General features: G+C 44.4%; 1 protein-coding gene across 4 annotated transcripts in view; it reads left to right on the forward strand.

The window, feature by feature from the left end:
- mboat2b (membrane bound O-acyltransferase domain containing 2b) overlaps nucleotides 1-17,251 on the forward strand; it is a 58,832-nt gene that overhangs the window by 38,091 nt on the left and 3,490 nt on the right. For all 4 annotated transcript variants that reach the window (XM_029677257.2, XM_029677259.2, XM_029677260.2 and 1 more), the window contains 10 exons: nucleotides 3,441-3,518; nucleotides 8,721-8,816; nucleotides 9,033-9,088; nucleotides 10,067-10,121; nucleotides 10,524-10,710; nucleotides 11,081-11,273; nucleotides 12,406-12,509; nucleotides 12,633-12,697; nucleotides 13,747-13,879; nucleotides 15,210-15,361. In XM_029677257.2, the coding sequence (XP_029533117.1) occupies nucleotides 3,441-3,518; nucleotides 8,721-8,816; nucleotides 9,033-9,088; nucleotides 10,067-10,121; nucleotides 10,524-10,710; nucleotides 11,081-11,273; nucleotides 12,406-12,509; nucleotides 12,633-12,697; nucleotides 13,747-13,879; nucleotides 15,210-15,361 (1,119 nt within the window). The remainder of the gene's footprint in view (nucleotides 1-3,440; nucleotides 3,519-8,720; nucleotides 8,817-9,032; nucleotides 9,089-10,066; nucleotides 10,122-10,523; nucleotides 10,711-11,080; nucleotides 11,274-12,405; nucleotides 12,510-12,632; nucleotides 12,698-13,746; nucleotides 13,880-15,209; nucleotides 15,362-17,251) is intronic.

Genomic DNA, 17,251 nt, shown 5'->3' on the forward strand with positions numbered 1-17,251 from the left:
ATAAATGAATTAGGGACCAGTGATTCCTTATGTAAAATATCCATAACAGGATCCCCCCCTCTAACCTGATTCATGGGCACCAAGGGAGGACATGCCAATATGGGTCCGCCAATAGATGCATCATCAGGTCAATATGCTGCTGGACTCATCACCGACTAGTGCTCTCCTCTCAGAGCGAAATCAATTTTTATCAGTGTTGCTAAAAAGATTTCTCTCATTAACAGATCTGCTTTAATAAAACAAACAGGTCGATGGACCAATGGGGCAAATGAGGGTTGTGTCCCATATGTCCCATTATTCTCTACGTAGTACACTTCTTTTGACGAGTAGTGGACTAAATAGGGAATAGGGTGCCATTTGGGACACTGCCGAGGACTGAGTGCCAGGACGTTTAGTTGTAACACTGTAAACTGCAGGATCTCATTAGAGCCACACACATACTTACAGGGAGTGCATCCCAAATGGCACCCTATTAACATAGGGCTCTGGTCAAAAGTAGTGTACTATGTAGGGAGTCAGGGCCACATTTACTGTATATGGGTTGTTGTTCGTAACATGCAATATGTTGTGAAAAATATGAATTCCTTGCCACAAAATGGCATGCAAACATTGCAATCCTTTGTGACCACAAACTGCCACACGTGGCCAATTTTTTTTTTCTTAACTTAAAACTAGATAAAATGGGCATGCTTAATTGTCTTCAATGGAAACAATGACTGGGTAAAAAGTCTGTGTAGCACTAAATAATGTGCTTGTGAGGTGTTGGGTATGTATCCACTTTGGCATTGTTCCTATGTAACTGCACCCAGTCGCACTGTTGAGTATGTGTTATGGGTGAATGTGTGTTAAATTAAGCTAATGTAGGGACAAATTGGTTCTCTGTAGGCTGACTGGGCACATGAACCTTGGCCCATTACTGACTGGCAACAACATGGCAAATGGCATAGAGGAAAGACAGACTGAGGGAGGATGGAGGAAAAGAAGGGTGGAGGGAAAGCGAGGGAGGGGAAAAGAGACGTGGAGGGAAATAAAGAGGGAGAATGAAAGGGGAATATGCAAAAAAAGAAAAGTCCCTTTTTCAGGAACCTGTCTTTCAAAGATAATCTGTAAAAATCCAAATATCTTCACTGTAAAGGGTTTAAACACTGTTTCCCATGCTAGTTCAATGAACCATGAACAATTAATGAACATGCACCTGTGGAACGGTCGTTAAGACACTAACAGCTTACAGACGATTGGCAATTAAGGTCACAGTTATGAAAACTTAGGACATTGAAGAGGCCTTTCTACTGGCTCTGGATAACACCAAAAGAAAGATGCCTAGGGTCCCTGCTCATCTGCGTGAATGTGCCTTAGGCATGCTGCAAGGAGGCATGAGCACTGCAGATGTGGCCAGGGCAATAAATTGCAATGTCTCTACTGTGAGACGCCTAAGACAGCGCTACAGGGAGACAGGACAGACAGCTGATCGTCCTCTCAGTGGAAGACCACGTGTAACAACACCTACACAGGATCGGTACATCTGAACATCACACCTGCAGGACAGGTACAGGATGGCAACAACAACTGCCCGAGTTACACCAGGAACGCACCATCCCTCCATCAGACTCAGACTGTCCGCAATAGGCTGAGAGAGGCTGGACTGAGGGTTTGTAGGCCTGTTGTGAGGCAGGTCCTCACCAGACATCACCAGCAACAATGACCCCTATGAGCACAAACCCACCTTCTCTGGACCAGACAGGACTGACAAAAAGTGCTCTTCCCTGACGGGTCGTGGTTTTGTCTCACCAGGGGTGATTGTCGGATTTGTGTTTATCGTCGACCGAATAAGTGTTATACCGAGGCCTGTACTTCAGAGCGGGATCGATTTGGAAGTGGAGGGTCCGTCATGGTCTGGGGCGGTGTGTCACAGCATCATCTGACTGAGCTTGTTGTCATTGCAGGTAATCTCAACGCTGTGTGTTACAGGGAAGACATCCTCCTCTCTCATGTGGTACCCTACCTGCAGGCTCATCCTGACATGACCCTCAAGCATGACAATGCCACCAGCCATACTGATCGTTCTGTGCGTGATTTCGTGCAAGACAGGAATGTCAGTGTTCTGCCATGGCCAGCGAAGAGCCCGGATCTCAATACAAATAAGCAAGTCTGGGACCTGTTCAATCGGAGGGTGACGATGGGGCCATTTCCACACAGAAATGTCCTAGACCTTGCAGGTGCCTTGGTGGAAGAGTGGGGTTTGGCATATCAACAAGCTGATTAAACAGCAGGATCATTACACTTGTGCACCTTGTGCTGGGGACAATAAAAGGCCACTAAAATGTGCGGTTTTGCAACACAATGCCACAGATGTCTCAAGTTTAGGGAGCTGAATGAATGTCCAACAGAGCTGTTGCCAGAGAATTTAATGTTAATTTCGCTACCATTAAACTGCCTCCAATGTCGTTTTAGAGAATTTGGCAGTACGTCCTACTGGCCTCATAACCGCAAACTACGCCAACCCAGGACCTCCACGTACCTATAATGCCAATCCATTTTTCTGGACACTAGATTAAGTCTCTATATTTTGGGGTGCTTTAATTTGAAGAAAAAAAACACTTCACATATTGTTGCTAAACACTCTTTCTCCTCTTTCTATCTAAATAAAAGAGTACTGCCATGTATGAGAAATGCTTTTATTATATATTTTCCAATAGAATCTTAGCTAGAACACATCCTTTTCAAGACATCAACAATTGCTTTAGTAAAAGTCTGAAGATATGATACATCAATATCCGTAACATTCACAGCCGTTATGCATGTTACGGATATCATAACGCTGAAAAAGGACACTGACCATGAAAAGAGAGAAACCAATTATACACCATACGAAAACGTTTCATTTGAAAGTTAGCTTTACAGAGAAAAGCTTCATATGACCCGATGTAAAGGTGCATGTTTTACAAAAAGGGTGAAGAAATAGACCTCTTTCTGTCTCTGCTGCAGGGTAATGACTAAGGGTCAGTTGCGGGTCAATCTGGAGAGAGAGAGAGAGAGAGAGAGAGAGAGAGAGAGAGAGAGAGAGAGAGAGAGAGAGAGAGAGAGAGAGAGAGAGAGAGAGAGAGAGAGAGAGAGAGAGAGAGAGAGAGAGAGAGAGAGAGAGAGAGAGAGAGAGAGAGAGAGAGAGAGAGAGAGAGAGAGAGAGAGAGAGAGAGAGAGAGAGAGAGAGAGAGAGAGAGAGAGAGAGAGAGAGAGAGAGAGAGAGAGAGAGAGAGAGAGAGAGAGAGAGAGAGAGAGAGAGAGAGAGAGAGAGAGAGAGAGAGAGAGAGAGAGAGAGAGAGAGAGAGAGAGAGAGAGAGAGAGAGAGAGAGAGAGAGAGAGAGAGAGAGAGAGAAAAATAAATAATATTATGTGTATGATTGATTATACTGTTAATCACTTATCTCTCCTATGTGTTTCAGGTATGCTCTCCACTTTCTGGTTCAGAGTGGGCTCACCTATGGCATCATGATCCTAACAGGAGTGGAACACATGCACAAGTAAGTCCTGTGTGTGGTTGTGGTTCAGGGTGAGAGTCGTTTCTGAAGGCCTGTCTGAATGATGATGTGTAGACTGGCCGCAGATGACATGCTGTACTGCCTCTAGAGCGGCCGCTGCTGCTGGACCAATAATGTTCAAATCCCCCAGGAGAGCCCAGACATATAAAGTACCAGTGAAGAGTTTTAGAACACCTACTCATTCCAGGTTTTTTTCTTTATTATTACTTTTTTCTACATTGTAGAATAGTAGTGAAGACATCAACACTATGAAATAACACACATGTAATAATTTAGTAACCAAAAAAGTGTTAAACAAATCAATATATATTTTATATTTATATTTGAGATTCTTCAAAGTAGCCATTCTTTGCCTTGATGACAGCTTTGCACACTCTTGGCATTCTCTCAACCAGCTTCATGAGGTAGTCACCTGGAATGCATTTCAATTAACAGGTGTGCCTCGTTAAAAGTTGATTTGTGTCATTTCTTTCCTTAATGCGTTTGAGCCAATCAGTTGTGTTTGTGACAAGGTAGGGGGGTATACAGAATATTTGGTAAAAGACTAAGTCCATATTATGGCAAAAACAGCTGAAATAAGCAAAGAGAAACGACAGTCCATCATTACTTTAAGACATGAAGGTCAGTCAATACGGAAAATTTCAAGAACTGGCTCTCATAAGGACCGCTACAGGAAAGGAAGACCCAGAGTTACCTCTGCTGCAGAGGATAAGTTCATTAGAGTTACCAGCCTCAGAAATTGCAGCCCAAATAAATGCTTCACAGGGTTCAAGTAACAGACCCATCTCAACATCAATTCAATCTCTGGGAGTTCACCTTCATGTGCTAACCCCGCCCTCCTTTAATTTGTCCTATTTATATTTAACTTGTACATGCAGAGGTCATTGGAACAAATTGCTCCTTCTCTTGGAAGTAATAATTGGAGCAGTAAAGGTGTGATAAATCATAATTTCTTTGTGTGTGCGTGTTTGGTCCCACAGTATGTCATTATCTGTCTGATAGCGGAGGGGAGGCCATCATGGCCATCATTCCGTCCTGTTGCTCACCAGCTGTTGGCGGAAATTTTTTCTTTTTTTCTCTGGCTTCGCGATTACTGTAATAACATCTTCCAATTATTACTTCCCCTTTGGCCTCCTGTGTCTTACCGCTGGCTGTGTCCACCACCTACGTCGAGGCACCAGTTGTTTTCAGACGAGCGCATCCATGCATAAGAGCCTACTCCAGCTCACCCCTTGTCTCTCTCCTTTGCTAGCCCAGCTGGGGCACCTCTCTGGGGGTTTGCTAACTAGGCCTACTTGATGCCCAGGCCCCATCTACAGGCCTGGAGGAAACTAATTGTGGAGGATACTAATTTCACTGCCTAATCGATTACTTTGATGTTCAGTTGATACTTTGGAGAAAAAAAGAGGAATGAACAGGTCGACATAGATTGCTGTTGTTTCTTTCTGTCTCTCTCGTCAGTTGTGTGGGCAAGAGATTGGCTGGGTCCCAAATGGCACCCTATGTGCCCTGGTCAAAAGCAGTGCATTATATGAATATAAGGAATAGAGTGCCATTTGGGACGATACCATTGCCTGGCTCGCCACTTATCTTGGGCTTCTGCCAAAAACGAGGGGCCACAACAATCTTTTTTCCCTTCCCTTAGTTCCCCTCTGAGAAATTAGATTGATCTGTAAACGGCAGCACATATGCCTCCAACATTGACTCGAAAATGTTTTGCTTGACTCCTTTGCTTATCTTGGAGGACAGCTCAGTCAGCGGAGGAGGAGGAGGAGGAAGAGATGGTGGTAGCTGTCTGGCTGACATAGCCCAGAGGTGTCTTCAGGTGCATTCACAGTCACAGGTTCTCACAGTGCTGCTGAAGGAGCTAGTAGTCTCCTCCTTTCCTCTCTCCTTGTCCTTCCCCCTCCGCCCTAGTCTCTCCTTCCTGACCCTCATAGTCTGCAGGGAGCTTGACTGTATGAGTCATCGCCATGGAGTGTGTGTGAAGACTGAGAGTGTGGTGTACTCCTTGAGACTTAACATGCCTGCCACACACACACACACACACACACACACACACACACACACACACACACACACACACACACACACACACACACACACACATTTCCTCTCTTCCTGTGGGGATGTGTGTGGGTTGTGCACGTGTATGGACTGTGCAGGCTGTGAGATATAATCGTCTCCTCTCTGATGATTTAGAGGCTGTGTGTCCCAAATGACACCATATTTCCACCCCCTGTGGGCCCTGGTCAAAAGTAGTGAACTAAATAGGAAATAGGGTGTTTTTTGGGAGGCTGTCTGGGAGTAACAGAGCCACTATCCACTGTGCCTCCTAACTGAGTTCAGAGCACTACCAGAGAGAGAGGGTGGAAGAGACTGGGGAAGAGGGTGTGAAAGACAAGGAGCGAGAGCGAGGGAGGAAGTAAGAAGGAGAGGGTAGGCTTGTTGTAGATGAGGCTGAGAGAGGGAGATGGAGAGAGATGTGCCAGAGCACCACAGAGCACCCGCTAGATCCCCGCTCTGCTCAATAATGAGACAGCAGGAGCAGGTGGGTGACTGGCTGAATGGCTAGCTCACTGACTGATTGACTGGCTGGCTGGCTGGCTGGCTAGCTCACTGGCTGGCTAGCTGACTGACTGACTGGCTGACTGGCTGGCTAGCTGACTGACTGGCTGGCTGTCTAGCTGACTGACTGGCTCACTGACTGGCTGGCTGGCTAGCTGACTGACTGGCTCACTGGCTAGCTCACTGACTGACTGGCTGACTGGCTGGCTGGCTAGCTGACTGACTGGTCAGCTGGCTAGCTGACTGACTGGCTGACTGGTCGGCTGGCTGGCTGACTGACTGGCTCACTGGCCAACTGGCTAGCTGACTGACTGACTGGCTCACTGACTGGCTGGCTGGCTAGCTGACTGACTGGTCGGCTGGCTAGCTGACTGACTGGCTCACTGGCTAGCTCACTGACTGACTGGCAGACTGGTCGGCTGGCTAGCTCACTGACTGGCTCACTGGCTAGCTCACTGACTGGCCGGCTGGCTAGCTGAATGACTGGCTGGCTGAGTGACTGACTAAATGTGTCCTGTTGAAATGATTATGGGTTGATTATGATACCCATGCTCAACAGCTCTGTCTCCATGGCCTGCACAGACTGTACAAGTCTTGCAATTTTTTTGCCACGATTTTTGCCGTAAGAGAGAGAGGGTAGGCTAAGTGTAGATGAGGCTGAGAGAGGGAGATGGAGAGAGATGTGCCTATTAAGGACATACCAAGCTTTAAGCTAGAGCATGAAGATCAACACGGAGCAACACAGAGCACCCACTAGATCCCTCTGTTCGATAATGAGGCCGCAGGTGTGTGACTGGCTGGCTGACTTACTGTCAGAGACGAGCTGCTCTATGTCCTGCTGCGATGTTTACAGAATGATTATGATACCCATGCTCAACAGCTCTGTCTCCATGGAGACCTCGTCTTTTGTCACCTTTCGGCCAGCAAAGACTGTAGGATATTAGTCGTCTTATGCCACGATTCTGCCATCCCAGACCAAATGTCCATGTAGTGGGTAAATTCTTAAACAGCTTGGTAAATTCCAGAAAATTATGTCATGGCTTTAGAAGCTTCTGATAGGCTAATTTGACATCATTCGAGTCAATTGGAGGTGTACCTGTGGATGTATTCCAAGGCCTACCTTCAAACTCAGTGCCTCTTTGCTTGACGTCATAAGGAAAATCAAAAGAAATCAGCCAAGACCTCAGAAAATAAATTGTAGACCTCCACAGGTCTGGTTCATCCATGGTAGAAATTTCCAAACGCCTGAAGGTACCACGTTCATATGTACAAACAATAGTACGCAAGTATAAACACCATGGGACCACAAAGCCGTCATACCGCTCAGGAAGGAGACGTGTTCTGTCTCCTAGAGATGAATCTACTTTGGTGCGAAAAGTGCAAATCTATCCCAGAACAACAGCAAAGGACTTGTGAAGATGCTGGAGGAAACAGGTACAAAAGTATCTATATCCACAGTAAAACGAGTCCTATATCGATATAACCTGAAAGGCCGCACAGCAAGGAAGAAGCCACTGCTCCAAAACCATCACAAAAAAGCCGGTTTACAACTGTACATGGGGACAAAGATTGTACCTTTTAGAGAAATGTCCTCTGGTCTGATGTAAAACAAAAATAGAACTGTTTGGCCATAATGACCATTGTTATTTTTGGAGGCTTGCAAGCCAAAGAACGTCATCCCAAACATGAAGCACAGGGGTGACAGCATCATGTTGTGGGGGTGCTTTGGTGCAGGAGGGACTGGTGCACTTCACAAAATAGATGGCTTCATGAGGAAGGGAAATTATGTGGATATATTGAGGCAACATCTGAAGACCTCAGTCAGAAAGTTAAAGCTTGGTCGCAAATGGGTCTTCCAAATGGACAATGACCTCAAGCATTCTTCCAAAGTTGTGGCAAAATGGCTTAAGGACAACAAAGTCAAGGTATTGGAGTGGCCTGACCTCAATCCTATAGAAATTTGTTGTCAGAACTGAAAAAGCGTGTGCGAGCAAGGAGGCCAGCAAACCTGACTCAGTTACACCAGCTCTGTCAGGAGGAATGGACCAAAATTCACCCAACTTATTGTGGGAAGCTTGTGGAAGGCTACCTGAAACATTTGACCCAAGTTAAACAATTTAAAGGCAATGTTACCAAATACTAATTGAGTGTATGTAAACTTCTGACCCAGTGGGAATGTAATGAAAGAAATAAAAGCTCAAATAAATAATTCTCTCTACTATTATTCTGACATTTCACATTCTTAAAATAAAGTGGTGATCCTAACTGACCTAAAACAGGGAATTTTTACGAGGATTAAATGTCAGGAATTGTGGAAAAACTGAGTTTAAATGTATTTGGCTAAAGTGTATGTAAACTTCCAACTTTGTATTTCCCTAAATGATCAAAAATTGTTTTCTGATTCATTCTTTCATCTCTCTGCAGCAGGCATGTAGTGAAGAATATGTTTGGAACATCTAATCGCAGTATCGAATCGCAATACCTATAGCATCGTGAAAATCGCAGTACATATCTTATTGGCAACTAAGTACCGTGATAATATCGTACCATGAGGTCCCTGGCAATTCCCAGCCCTAGTAATGAGCTATTGTGATTTTTGTCTGTCTTTATTCTCAGATACTGTTTGGTGGTGGCCCTGGGGTATCTAAGCTTCTGCCAGATCACGCGTGTGTACGTCTTCGACTATGGCATGTACTCTGCTGACTTCACAGGGTAAGACTCGAGTGCGGTAATACAATGCCCCGATGTCCTCATGTAACATTGTGTCGGAAGATTGTGTGAAACCAAGCCTGAATTCATGGGACGGCTTTATATCCTAATATAGCTTTTGCTTATGATCACTCATTTCATTTCCTCTATTCCTAGTCTCTTTTACACTTTCACTCTCTCTTACTCTCTCTCTCTCTCTGTCTCCCTCTCTCTCCATAGGCCTATGATGGTGATAACACAGAAGATCACCAGCTTGACGTTTGAAATCCACGATGGTAAGTAAAAGGAGCTTTTTCTCCCCTTCAAACCAGACATAGAGAATATATTTCTGGATTAATCACATAAGCCTGTCTCCTCCTCTGATGTCAGATGGACCAAAAGACAGAAGTCATGCACTAGTAACGTCATGGGATATTCCTCACATCACCTCCAATGTTATGGCATGTTTAATACAAACATCGCTGGAACATCTGACATACTTACTCCATTTCGCCATAGAAATGTGGAGGAGTCGGATCATAAGGCTGTGTTCCCAGTACGTTTATGAGTACACATTCTATTGTGCTCTGATAACTGCCACACGGACCAAAACTAAAAGAGAAGAAGAAAGCAGAATAGAAAGTATGTGTTCGAGAGAATAAGGAGCAATAGCTTTCCACACGCACACACACACACACACACACACACACACACACAGGGATGAGGGATGGCCTGTGTCAGATGTGGCTCCAGTCCCTAGCAGGCATTAGGCTGTAATATAATGAGCTGATTAGCTGTACTTATCTTGTTATCAGAGTAATGGCCCCCATAAACAACTCAGAATTATTCGGCCCGCTTCCCTCCGGTCGCCTCATCCCCAGGGTGTGGTGTGCAACAAGAGGGGTTGCCGAGACAACGGGGCTCCAAACCTTCTGGAAGTTTAGCATCTGTTACTTAGCCCTTAGATCAGCAGGGATCTACAAAGGGTGAGAGAGAGCGAGACCGACCACTGTGACGTAATGGATATCATTACCCACACTGGACAGTCACAGGAGAGGACAGGACAGCACTGACTTCTCAGAACACTGCCTCTCTCTGGGAGGAAGTCTATGGGCATGGAATGGTGGCCTCACCCGTGTCAACCATATATACTGTTATGAAATGTTTTCGTTCCAATACATTGGAAAGTCAAAGTGAGTATCTTGAACACAAACCACCCTGATCAAAAGCAAGCATTACATATGTGTTCATCTCTGCGTCCCTCCCCCCAACAGGAATGTGCCGGAAAGAGGAGCAGCTGACTCCAAATCAGAAAATCCTGGCTATAAAGTATGTTTTACACGTATGTTTTTGTTATTTTGAGCAGAAAATGGCAGCTTCCTGTATGATCATGTAAGGACGCTCTGTAGTGGCTGAATTCCAAAACCGACCCTTAGTCTCTAGCCATAGGCATTTCATGTAGCTCTTTTTAAAAGGTTATTTAAAAATGCCTTTAGTTACATGATTTATCTTGAGAGAGGTAGAGAGAGTCTTTGTGGATTCTAACTATGCTTGTATCAGTCAGCATCACAGTCTGTACTGTCACTGTAATGACTGGGCGACCGTGTTGTGATGGTTTCCGTGAGTCCCTTTTGTGTCAAAGTTGTCACTATCTCTATGTTGACTGTCTCCCCATTCACTGTAATGACTGTGTTATGACTGTCTCTGTGTCTATTCCATCCTCCCCTGTAGGAGGATGCCCAGTCTGCTTGAGTACTTCAGCTACAACTGCAACTTCATGGGCATCCTGGCCGGCCCCACCTGCTCTTACAACGATTACATCGCCTTCATTGAGGGTACGCCCTGCCGTCGCCATAGAGACCAGCAGACAAATGGGAAGGCCAATGGCAGGCACAAACAAACTGACCCCTCTCCAAACGTAAGCATTGGTCTCAAATGCCACTATGATGTTTTGGAAAGTTACCAAATGGGCAGCATGCTCTGCTTTTAAAACATGCCAACTATTACCAATGCTTGTCTGAAACATTATTTCTAAGAGGACACCATTGCTGTGTAGTAAATGCAGAGTATTCCCTATTCACTGAAGGAATAGCAACATGGCTGTCTTTTGTCTTTCTTGCGAAGAGCTCAATTATACATAGCCGATGTGAGTTTAAGGAGGCTGCGTCCCAAATGGCACCCTATTCCCATGGGCCCTGGTCAAAAGCAGTGCACTATATAGGGATCAGAGTTCCACTTGAGACACACGGTTTTTAATGGCTGACGTTTCCCCCCCTCCCATTCCTCAGATTGAAGTCGTCCGTAAACTGGCCACCTGTTTCTTCTCCCTCATGGTTTTCCTGTCCGTGTGTAAAGTGTTCCCTGTGGAACGGAACATCGACGACGACTTCATCGCCACCACGCCCTTCTACGCCCAGGTGGTCTACCTCTACCTGTCCATGCTGACCACCCGGCCCAAGTACTACTTCGTCTGGACACTGGGTGGGTCTTCTCTCTCTTCCATAGGCTGCCGTCTGATTCTCCACCCTTCTTTCGAAGTGTGCACTTGCCCTTCAACCAATGTTTAAACCAATCCAACACTTTCAACTCCATGATGGGGAGTGTGGGAGAAGGAAGGAGAGTCGCGATGTAGTTGTAGACAGTTTTCCATTGTAAAGCTCCATCTTTAGGCTTGTTTTCATTGATTGACCCTGAAAACAATTCTTAGCTATAATATCCTCCATTATTCCATGTTGACAAGTAACCCCTCCCAGACTGAGAACAGATGAGCTTTAAAGGTGATGAAATCAGTCCAACTTCGATCAGCAGTTTAGTTTCCCTGAATCCGTTGACTGTTAATGTGCCGGTTGTATTTGAAACATTTCTAATGGAGGTAGCATCCTTGACTTCAGAAATTCAGCTTCTCCTCACCGATATCCAAAATATGGCCTTGTTAATCTTAGGGTCTGCAATGTCCACACAAGAGGAGTGCTGAATTAATCATGGAAGTGTTTGTAACAAGGTGTGCACGCGTGTGTTTGTTTGCAGCAAGGTGTGAGAGTATGGGGATAACAAGCAGGTAGAGGTGGGACTCACTCGGTGCTTCTCTGTACACACACACACACACACACACACACATACAGAGGGAACGGATGCACCGCCTCATTGTCATGTTGTTCCACACTGCCTTCTGCAGGAGCTCAAAGGAATATGGTGCTTCACTTTACTGGTCATAAACAGGATGTATATCTTCTGTATTGTCCTGCACTTTGATATTAATACGCTGTTATTAGGATGATCTGATGTTAATAACATAAATTAATGTCTATAATGATATTATCATCACTAATAAATGGTGCACTTTGTGGATGCAATTACATCCCCTCTGAGCTGGGTTTTGCTCAAGGTTTCTTCCTCCTAGGGAGTTTTTCCTGGCCACTGTGCTTTCACTTCTGCTTTGCTTGCTCTTTTAGGGTCAAGGCCGGGTAACTGTTAAGCACTTTGTGACAACTGCAGATGTAAAGAAGGGCTTTATAAAATACAAGTGATTGAAGGATGGATGACGGTGCAGATGGGACATGTGTGAGTGGATGGAGATGGTGTTCCTTGAAGTACGTGTTTTCATTCTGAACAGCCGATGCCATCAACAACGCAGCAGGCTTTGGGTTCAACGGATACACCAGTGACGGCTCACCACGTTGGGATCTCATCTCCAATCTGAGGATAACGGATATTGAGGTTGGATTTATTTTTAATTTTTGTGCCATTTGTCTTCATTCATGTCTCAGTATGTTTATCATATCTCGAATCCAAGCTAAAGTTACTGTATACTGATGTTTTCATTCTCTCCCTTGGTTCCAGTTTGCCACCAGCTTTAAGATGTTCCTCGACAACTGGAATATACAGACGGCACATTGGCTCAAAAGGTACAGAGACAAAAGAAACCAGGATTGGTCTGTAATTGGTAAAGACACAAAGTGTAATTTCATCCATTTCTTTCTCTAATTATCAACACCAGTTTGCAGCCACATTGTACATACTATTTAAATACATTTAAATAGAATACATTTACATACAATACAGTAATTACAGTTGAGGCTTTATTCTTATTTAATGTGAGGTGTGCCCTAAATAACTTGTGGATGTGCCTATACTCATGGCACTGGGGACTTGTCTGTCTGTGTAAAAGTGTGCCACCTAGTGGATTTTGTTAGCACTAACAGTAGTTTCCATTAACCCTATCAGTTCTGAGACCCCAGCAAAAATCAGACTTTCATTTATCTGAATGTACAGCCCTCATATTTAGCCTCACAATGAAGTATTTTACCATTTTCTTTTCAGGACAACCAGGGCTACAAGTACAACAAAAAACAATTTGACATAAATAGTTGCATTCATGAGTTTTGTTGACACGTCACACACAAAAAAAGTCTGCCAAAGCAAAAACCTGATGAAAATGATGTAGGTACAGAAATTGTTTGCTCTGTAAGAAATGAATATCCAGCTAGTCAGTGACAACTGTGTGGAGTTAGTGACCTCAACTATGTGAGTTTATTATAGTATTATGGACACTATGTACTGGGATATCCAATGATCTTCTATGTAGAAGCACCCCTTACCTTCTAACGACTCTTGTTTAGCCTGTGAGCATCCTAGAGTAAAACATGCATGTTCGTGAGAGTCTCAGCTTTTCATAGATGGCTATTTAATCGTTTTTAGCTCAAACTATTCGGACTTTACAGACATTTTTGTAAAAAGATCCGGCCCCGGGCCCCTTCGGGATCCGCCCTTGTTTTATTAACACAGCTCTAGCTGTGACTAATGGTTGATGTGTAAATACACACAGACTAATGGTTGATGTGTTAATCACATAGACTAATGGTTGCTATCAATGGATGCAGAAAAAATAGAAATCCATAGAACCTCTGTGTGTGTGTGTGTGTGTGTGTGTGTGTGTGTGTGTGTGTGTGCACAGGGTGTGTTACGAGCGCTGTCCCTACAACCCCACGGCGGCTACCTTCATCCTGTCGGCCATGTGGCACGGAGCATATCCTGGATACTACCTCACCTTCCTCACCGGCATTGTGGTCACACTGGCTGCACGCGCCGTGAGTACTGTCTCTGTATCTCTCTCTCGCTCTCTCTGTGTCTCTTTATGTTTCTCCCTTTCTCTGTATATCTCTCATTTTCCATATCTCCCCCTTCTAAAACAAACACTGACACTCAGACACAAGCTGGCCTCTCTCTCACTCAAGTCTGTTTCTGTCGAGACTCACTAAGCCCTAAACTTTTCAAAAGCACCGATTAAAAAAAATTTAAAAAGTGATTCACCGTATCCGCTTAAACAAATTACTTTTTTTTTCTTATGTCAATGACTTCAGCTATCGCCATAGATATCCTGATAAAACAAAATGCCACTTTCATCCTGATGGTTATTTATTTCTGCATCATCAGTGTGGGTTAAGGGATCACTCATAGTTAGTCCACCACGGAGACTCTGTGCTCTGAAGGCGTAGCCTGAATGAAGTAGCATATTTATTAGAGACTGGATCTGCATCCCAAATAGCACCCTATTCCTTAGTGTAATACTTTTGACCAGAGCCCTGGTCCCTATCGGTGTACAAAACATTAGGAACACCTGCTCTTTCCATGACATAGTTTTCACCTGGTCAGTCTATGGTCCCTTATTGATGTCACTTGTTAAATCCACTTCAATCAGTGCAGATGAAGGGTAGGAGGTGCCAGGCACACATGTACTGTATGTCAAGAACTGCAACGCTGCTGGTCACGCTCAACAGTTTCCCGTGTGTTTCATGAATGGTCCACCACCCAAAGGACATCCAGCCAACTTGACACAACTGTGGGAAGCATTGGAGTCAACATGAGCCAGCAGCCCCGACGAATTGTTCTGAGACTGTTCTGAGGGTAAAAAGCAACTCAATATTAGGAAGGTGTTCCTAATGTTTTGTACACTGTGTGTAGGGAGTCGGGTGGCATTTCGGACACAGCCTGGGTCCAGCTGCTAGACTGCACAGATAACAGGCCAGCCAGACAGACAGATGGAGAGCAGACAGGGCAGGAATCAGGCTAATGGAGCATCACCTGAGTCACTTTGAGACTCACCGAGGCAGATCACCGCTGATGGATGAGCCGAGAGAGAAAGTCCAGTTGAAAACTTGACTCTTGGCTGCATCCCAAATTGTACACTACTCCCTATATAGTGCACTACTTCTAACCAGGGCCCATGCACTATAAAGGGAATAGGGTTCCATTCAGGACGCAACTTTAGATATGGGAAATGTGAACTTGGCAAGGGAGAGAGAAAGAGAGAGAGTTAAAGGGCAGAGCACGAGATTTAGAAGGGTTGTTTATACATTTTGTCTCACTTCTTCTTTTGCTCCACTGAATTCATTGCTTTGGTTCTTTTTTTCTCTCCAGATGAGACACAACGTGAGGCCACACTTTCTGGGCTCGCCGTCACATAAGCTAGTGTACGATGTGATCACGTGGGCGGGCACCCAGATTGCCATTTGTTACACTGTGGTGCCTTTTGTGCTGCTGTCTGTCGGGCCCTCTATGAAGTTCTACAGGTGAGTGGCAAGAAACTATGTTTGCATCCTACAGTTGAAGTCAGAGGTTTACATACACTTTAGCCAACTACATTTAAACTCAGTTTTTCACCATATCTGACATTTAATCCTAGTAAAAAATCCCCTGTCTTAGGTCAGTTACATTTACATTTACATTTAAGTCATTTAGCAGACGCTCTTATCCAGAGCGACTTAGTTAGGATCACCACTTTATTTTAAGAATGTGAAATGTCAGAATAATAGTAGAGAGAATGATTTATTTCAGCTTTTATTTCTTTCATCACATTCCCAGTGGGTCAGAAGTTTACATACACTCAATTAGTAGTTGGTAGCATTGCCTTTAAATGGTTTAAATTGGGTCAAACGTTTCGGGTAGCCTTCCACAAGCTTCCCACAATAAGTTGGGTGAATTATGGCCCATTCCTCCTGACAGAGTTGGTGTAACTGAGTCAGGTTTGTAGGCCTCCTTGCTCGCATACGCTTTTTCAGTTCTGCCCACACATTTTCTATAGGATTGAGGTCAGGGCTTTGTGATGGCCACTTCAATACTTGGACTTGGTTGGTCTTAAGCCATTTTGCCACAACTTTGGAAGTATGCTTGGGGTCATTGTCCATTTGGAAGACACATTTGGTACCAAGCTTAAACTGATATCTTGAGATGTTTCTTCAATATATCCACATAATCCCCCCCAATGATGCCATCTATTTTGTGAAGTGCACCAGTCCGTCCTGCAGCAAAGCACCCCAACAACATGATGCTGCCACCGCCGTGCTTCACGGTTGGGATGGTGTTCTTCGGCTTGCAACCTCCCCCTTTTTCCTCCAAACATAACGATGGTCATTATGGCCAAACGGTTCTATTTTTGTTTCATCAGACCAGACATTTCTCCCAAAAGTACGATCTTTGTCCCCATGTGCAGATGCAAACCGTAGTCTGGCTTTCTTATGGAGGTTTTGGAGCAGTAGCTTCTTCCTTGCTGAGCGGCCTTTCAGGTTATGTCGACATAGCACGTGTTATACTGTGGATATCGATACTTTTGTACCGGTTTCCTCCAGCGTCTTCACAAGGTCCTTTGCTGTTGTTCTGGGATTGATTTGTACGTTTCGCACCAAAGTACATTCATCTCTAGGAGACAGAACGCGCCTCCTTCCTGAACGGTATGACGGCTGCGTGGTCCCATGGTGTTTATACTTGCGCACTATTGTTTGTACAGATGAACGTGGTACCTTTGGGCAATTGGAAATTGCTACCAAGGATGAACCAGACCTGTAGAGGTCTACAATTTCTTTTTCTGAGGTCTTGGCTGATTTCTTTTGATTTTTCCATGATGTCAAGCAAAGAGGCACTGAGTTTGAAGGTAGGCCTTGAAATACATCCACAGGTACACCTCCAATTGACACAAATGATGTCAATTAGCCTATCAGAAGCTTCTAAAGCCATGACATAATTTTCTGGAATTTTCCGAGCTGTTTAAAGGCACAGTCAACTTAGTGTATGTAAACTTCTGACCCACTGTAATTGTGATACAGTGAATTATAAGTGAAATAATCTGTCTGTAAACAATTGTTGAAAAAATGACTTGTGTCATGCACAAAGTAGATGTCCTAACCGACTTGCCACAACTATAGTTTGTTAACAAGAAATTTGTGGAGTGATTGAAAAGCGAGTTTTAGTGACTCCAACCTAAGTGTATGTAAACTTCCGACTTCAACTGTAAATGGCATCCTATAGGGCTCTGGTCAAAAGTAGTGCACGTTATAGGGAATAGGGTAGTGCACACTATAGAGAATAAGGTGCCGTGTGGTACAAATCCAGAGAATAGTACGTTACCTCACTCAGGTCTAAAAAAAAGTATTCATAGTTTGACCTTGGATGGAAGTGCAAGAACA

Source organism: Oncorhynchus nerka, linkage group LG13 (assembly GCF_034236695.1).
Source record: "Oncorhynchus nerka isolate Pitt River linkage group LG13, Oner_Uvic_2.0, whole genome shotgun sequence".
Classification (NCBI taxonomy): domain Eukaryota; kingdom Metazoa; phylum Chordata; class Actinopteri; order Salmoniformes; family Salmonidae; genus Oncorhynchus; species Oncorhynchus nerka.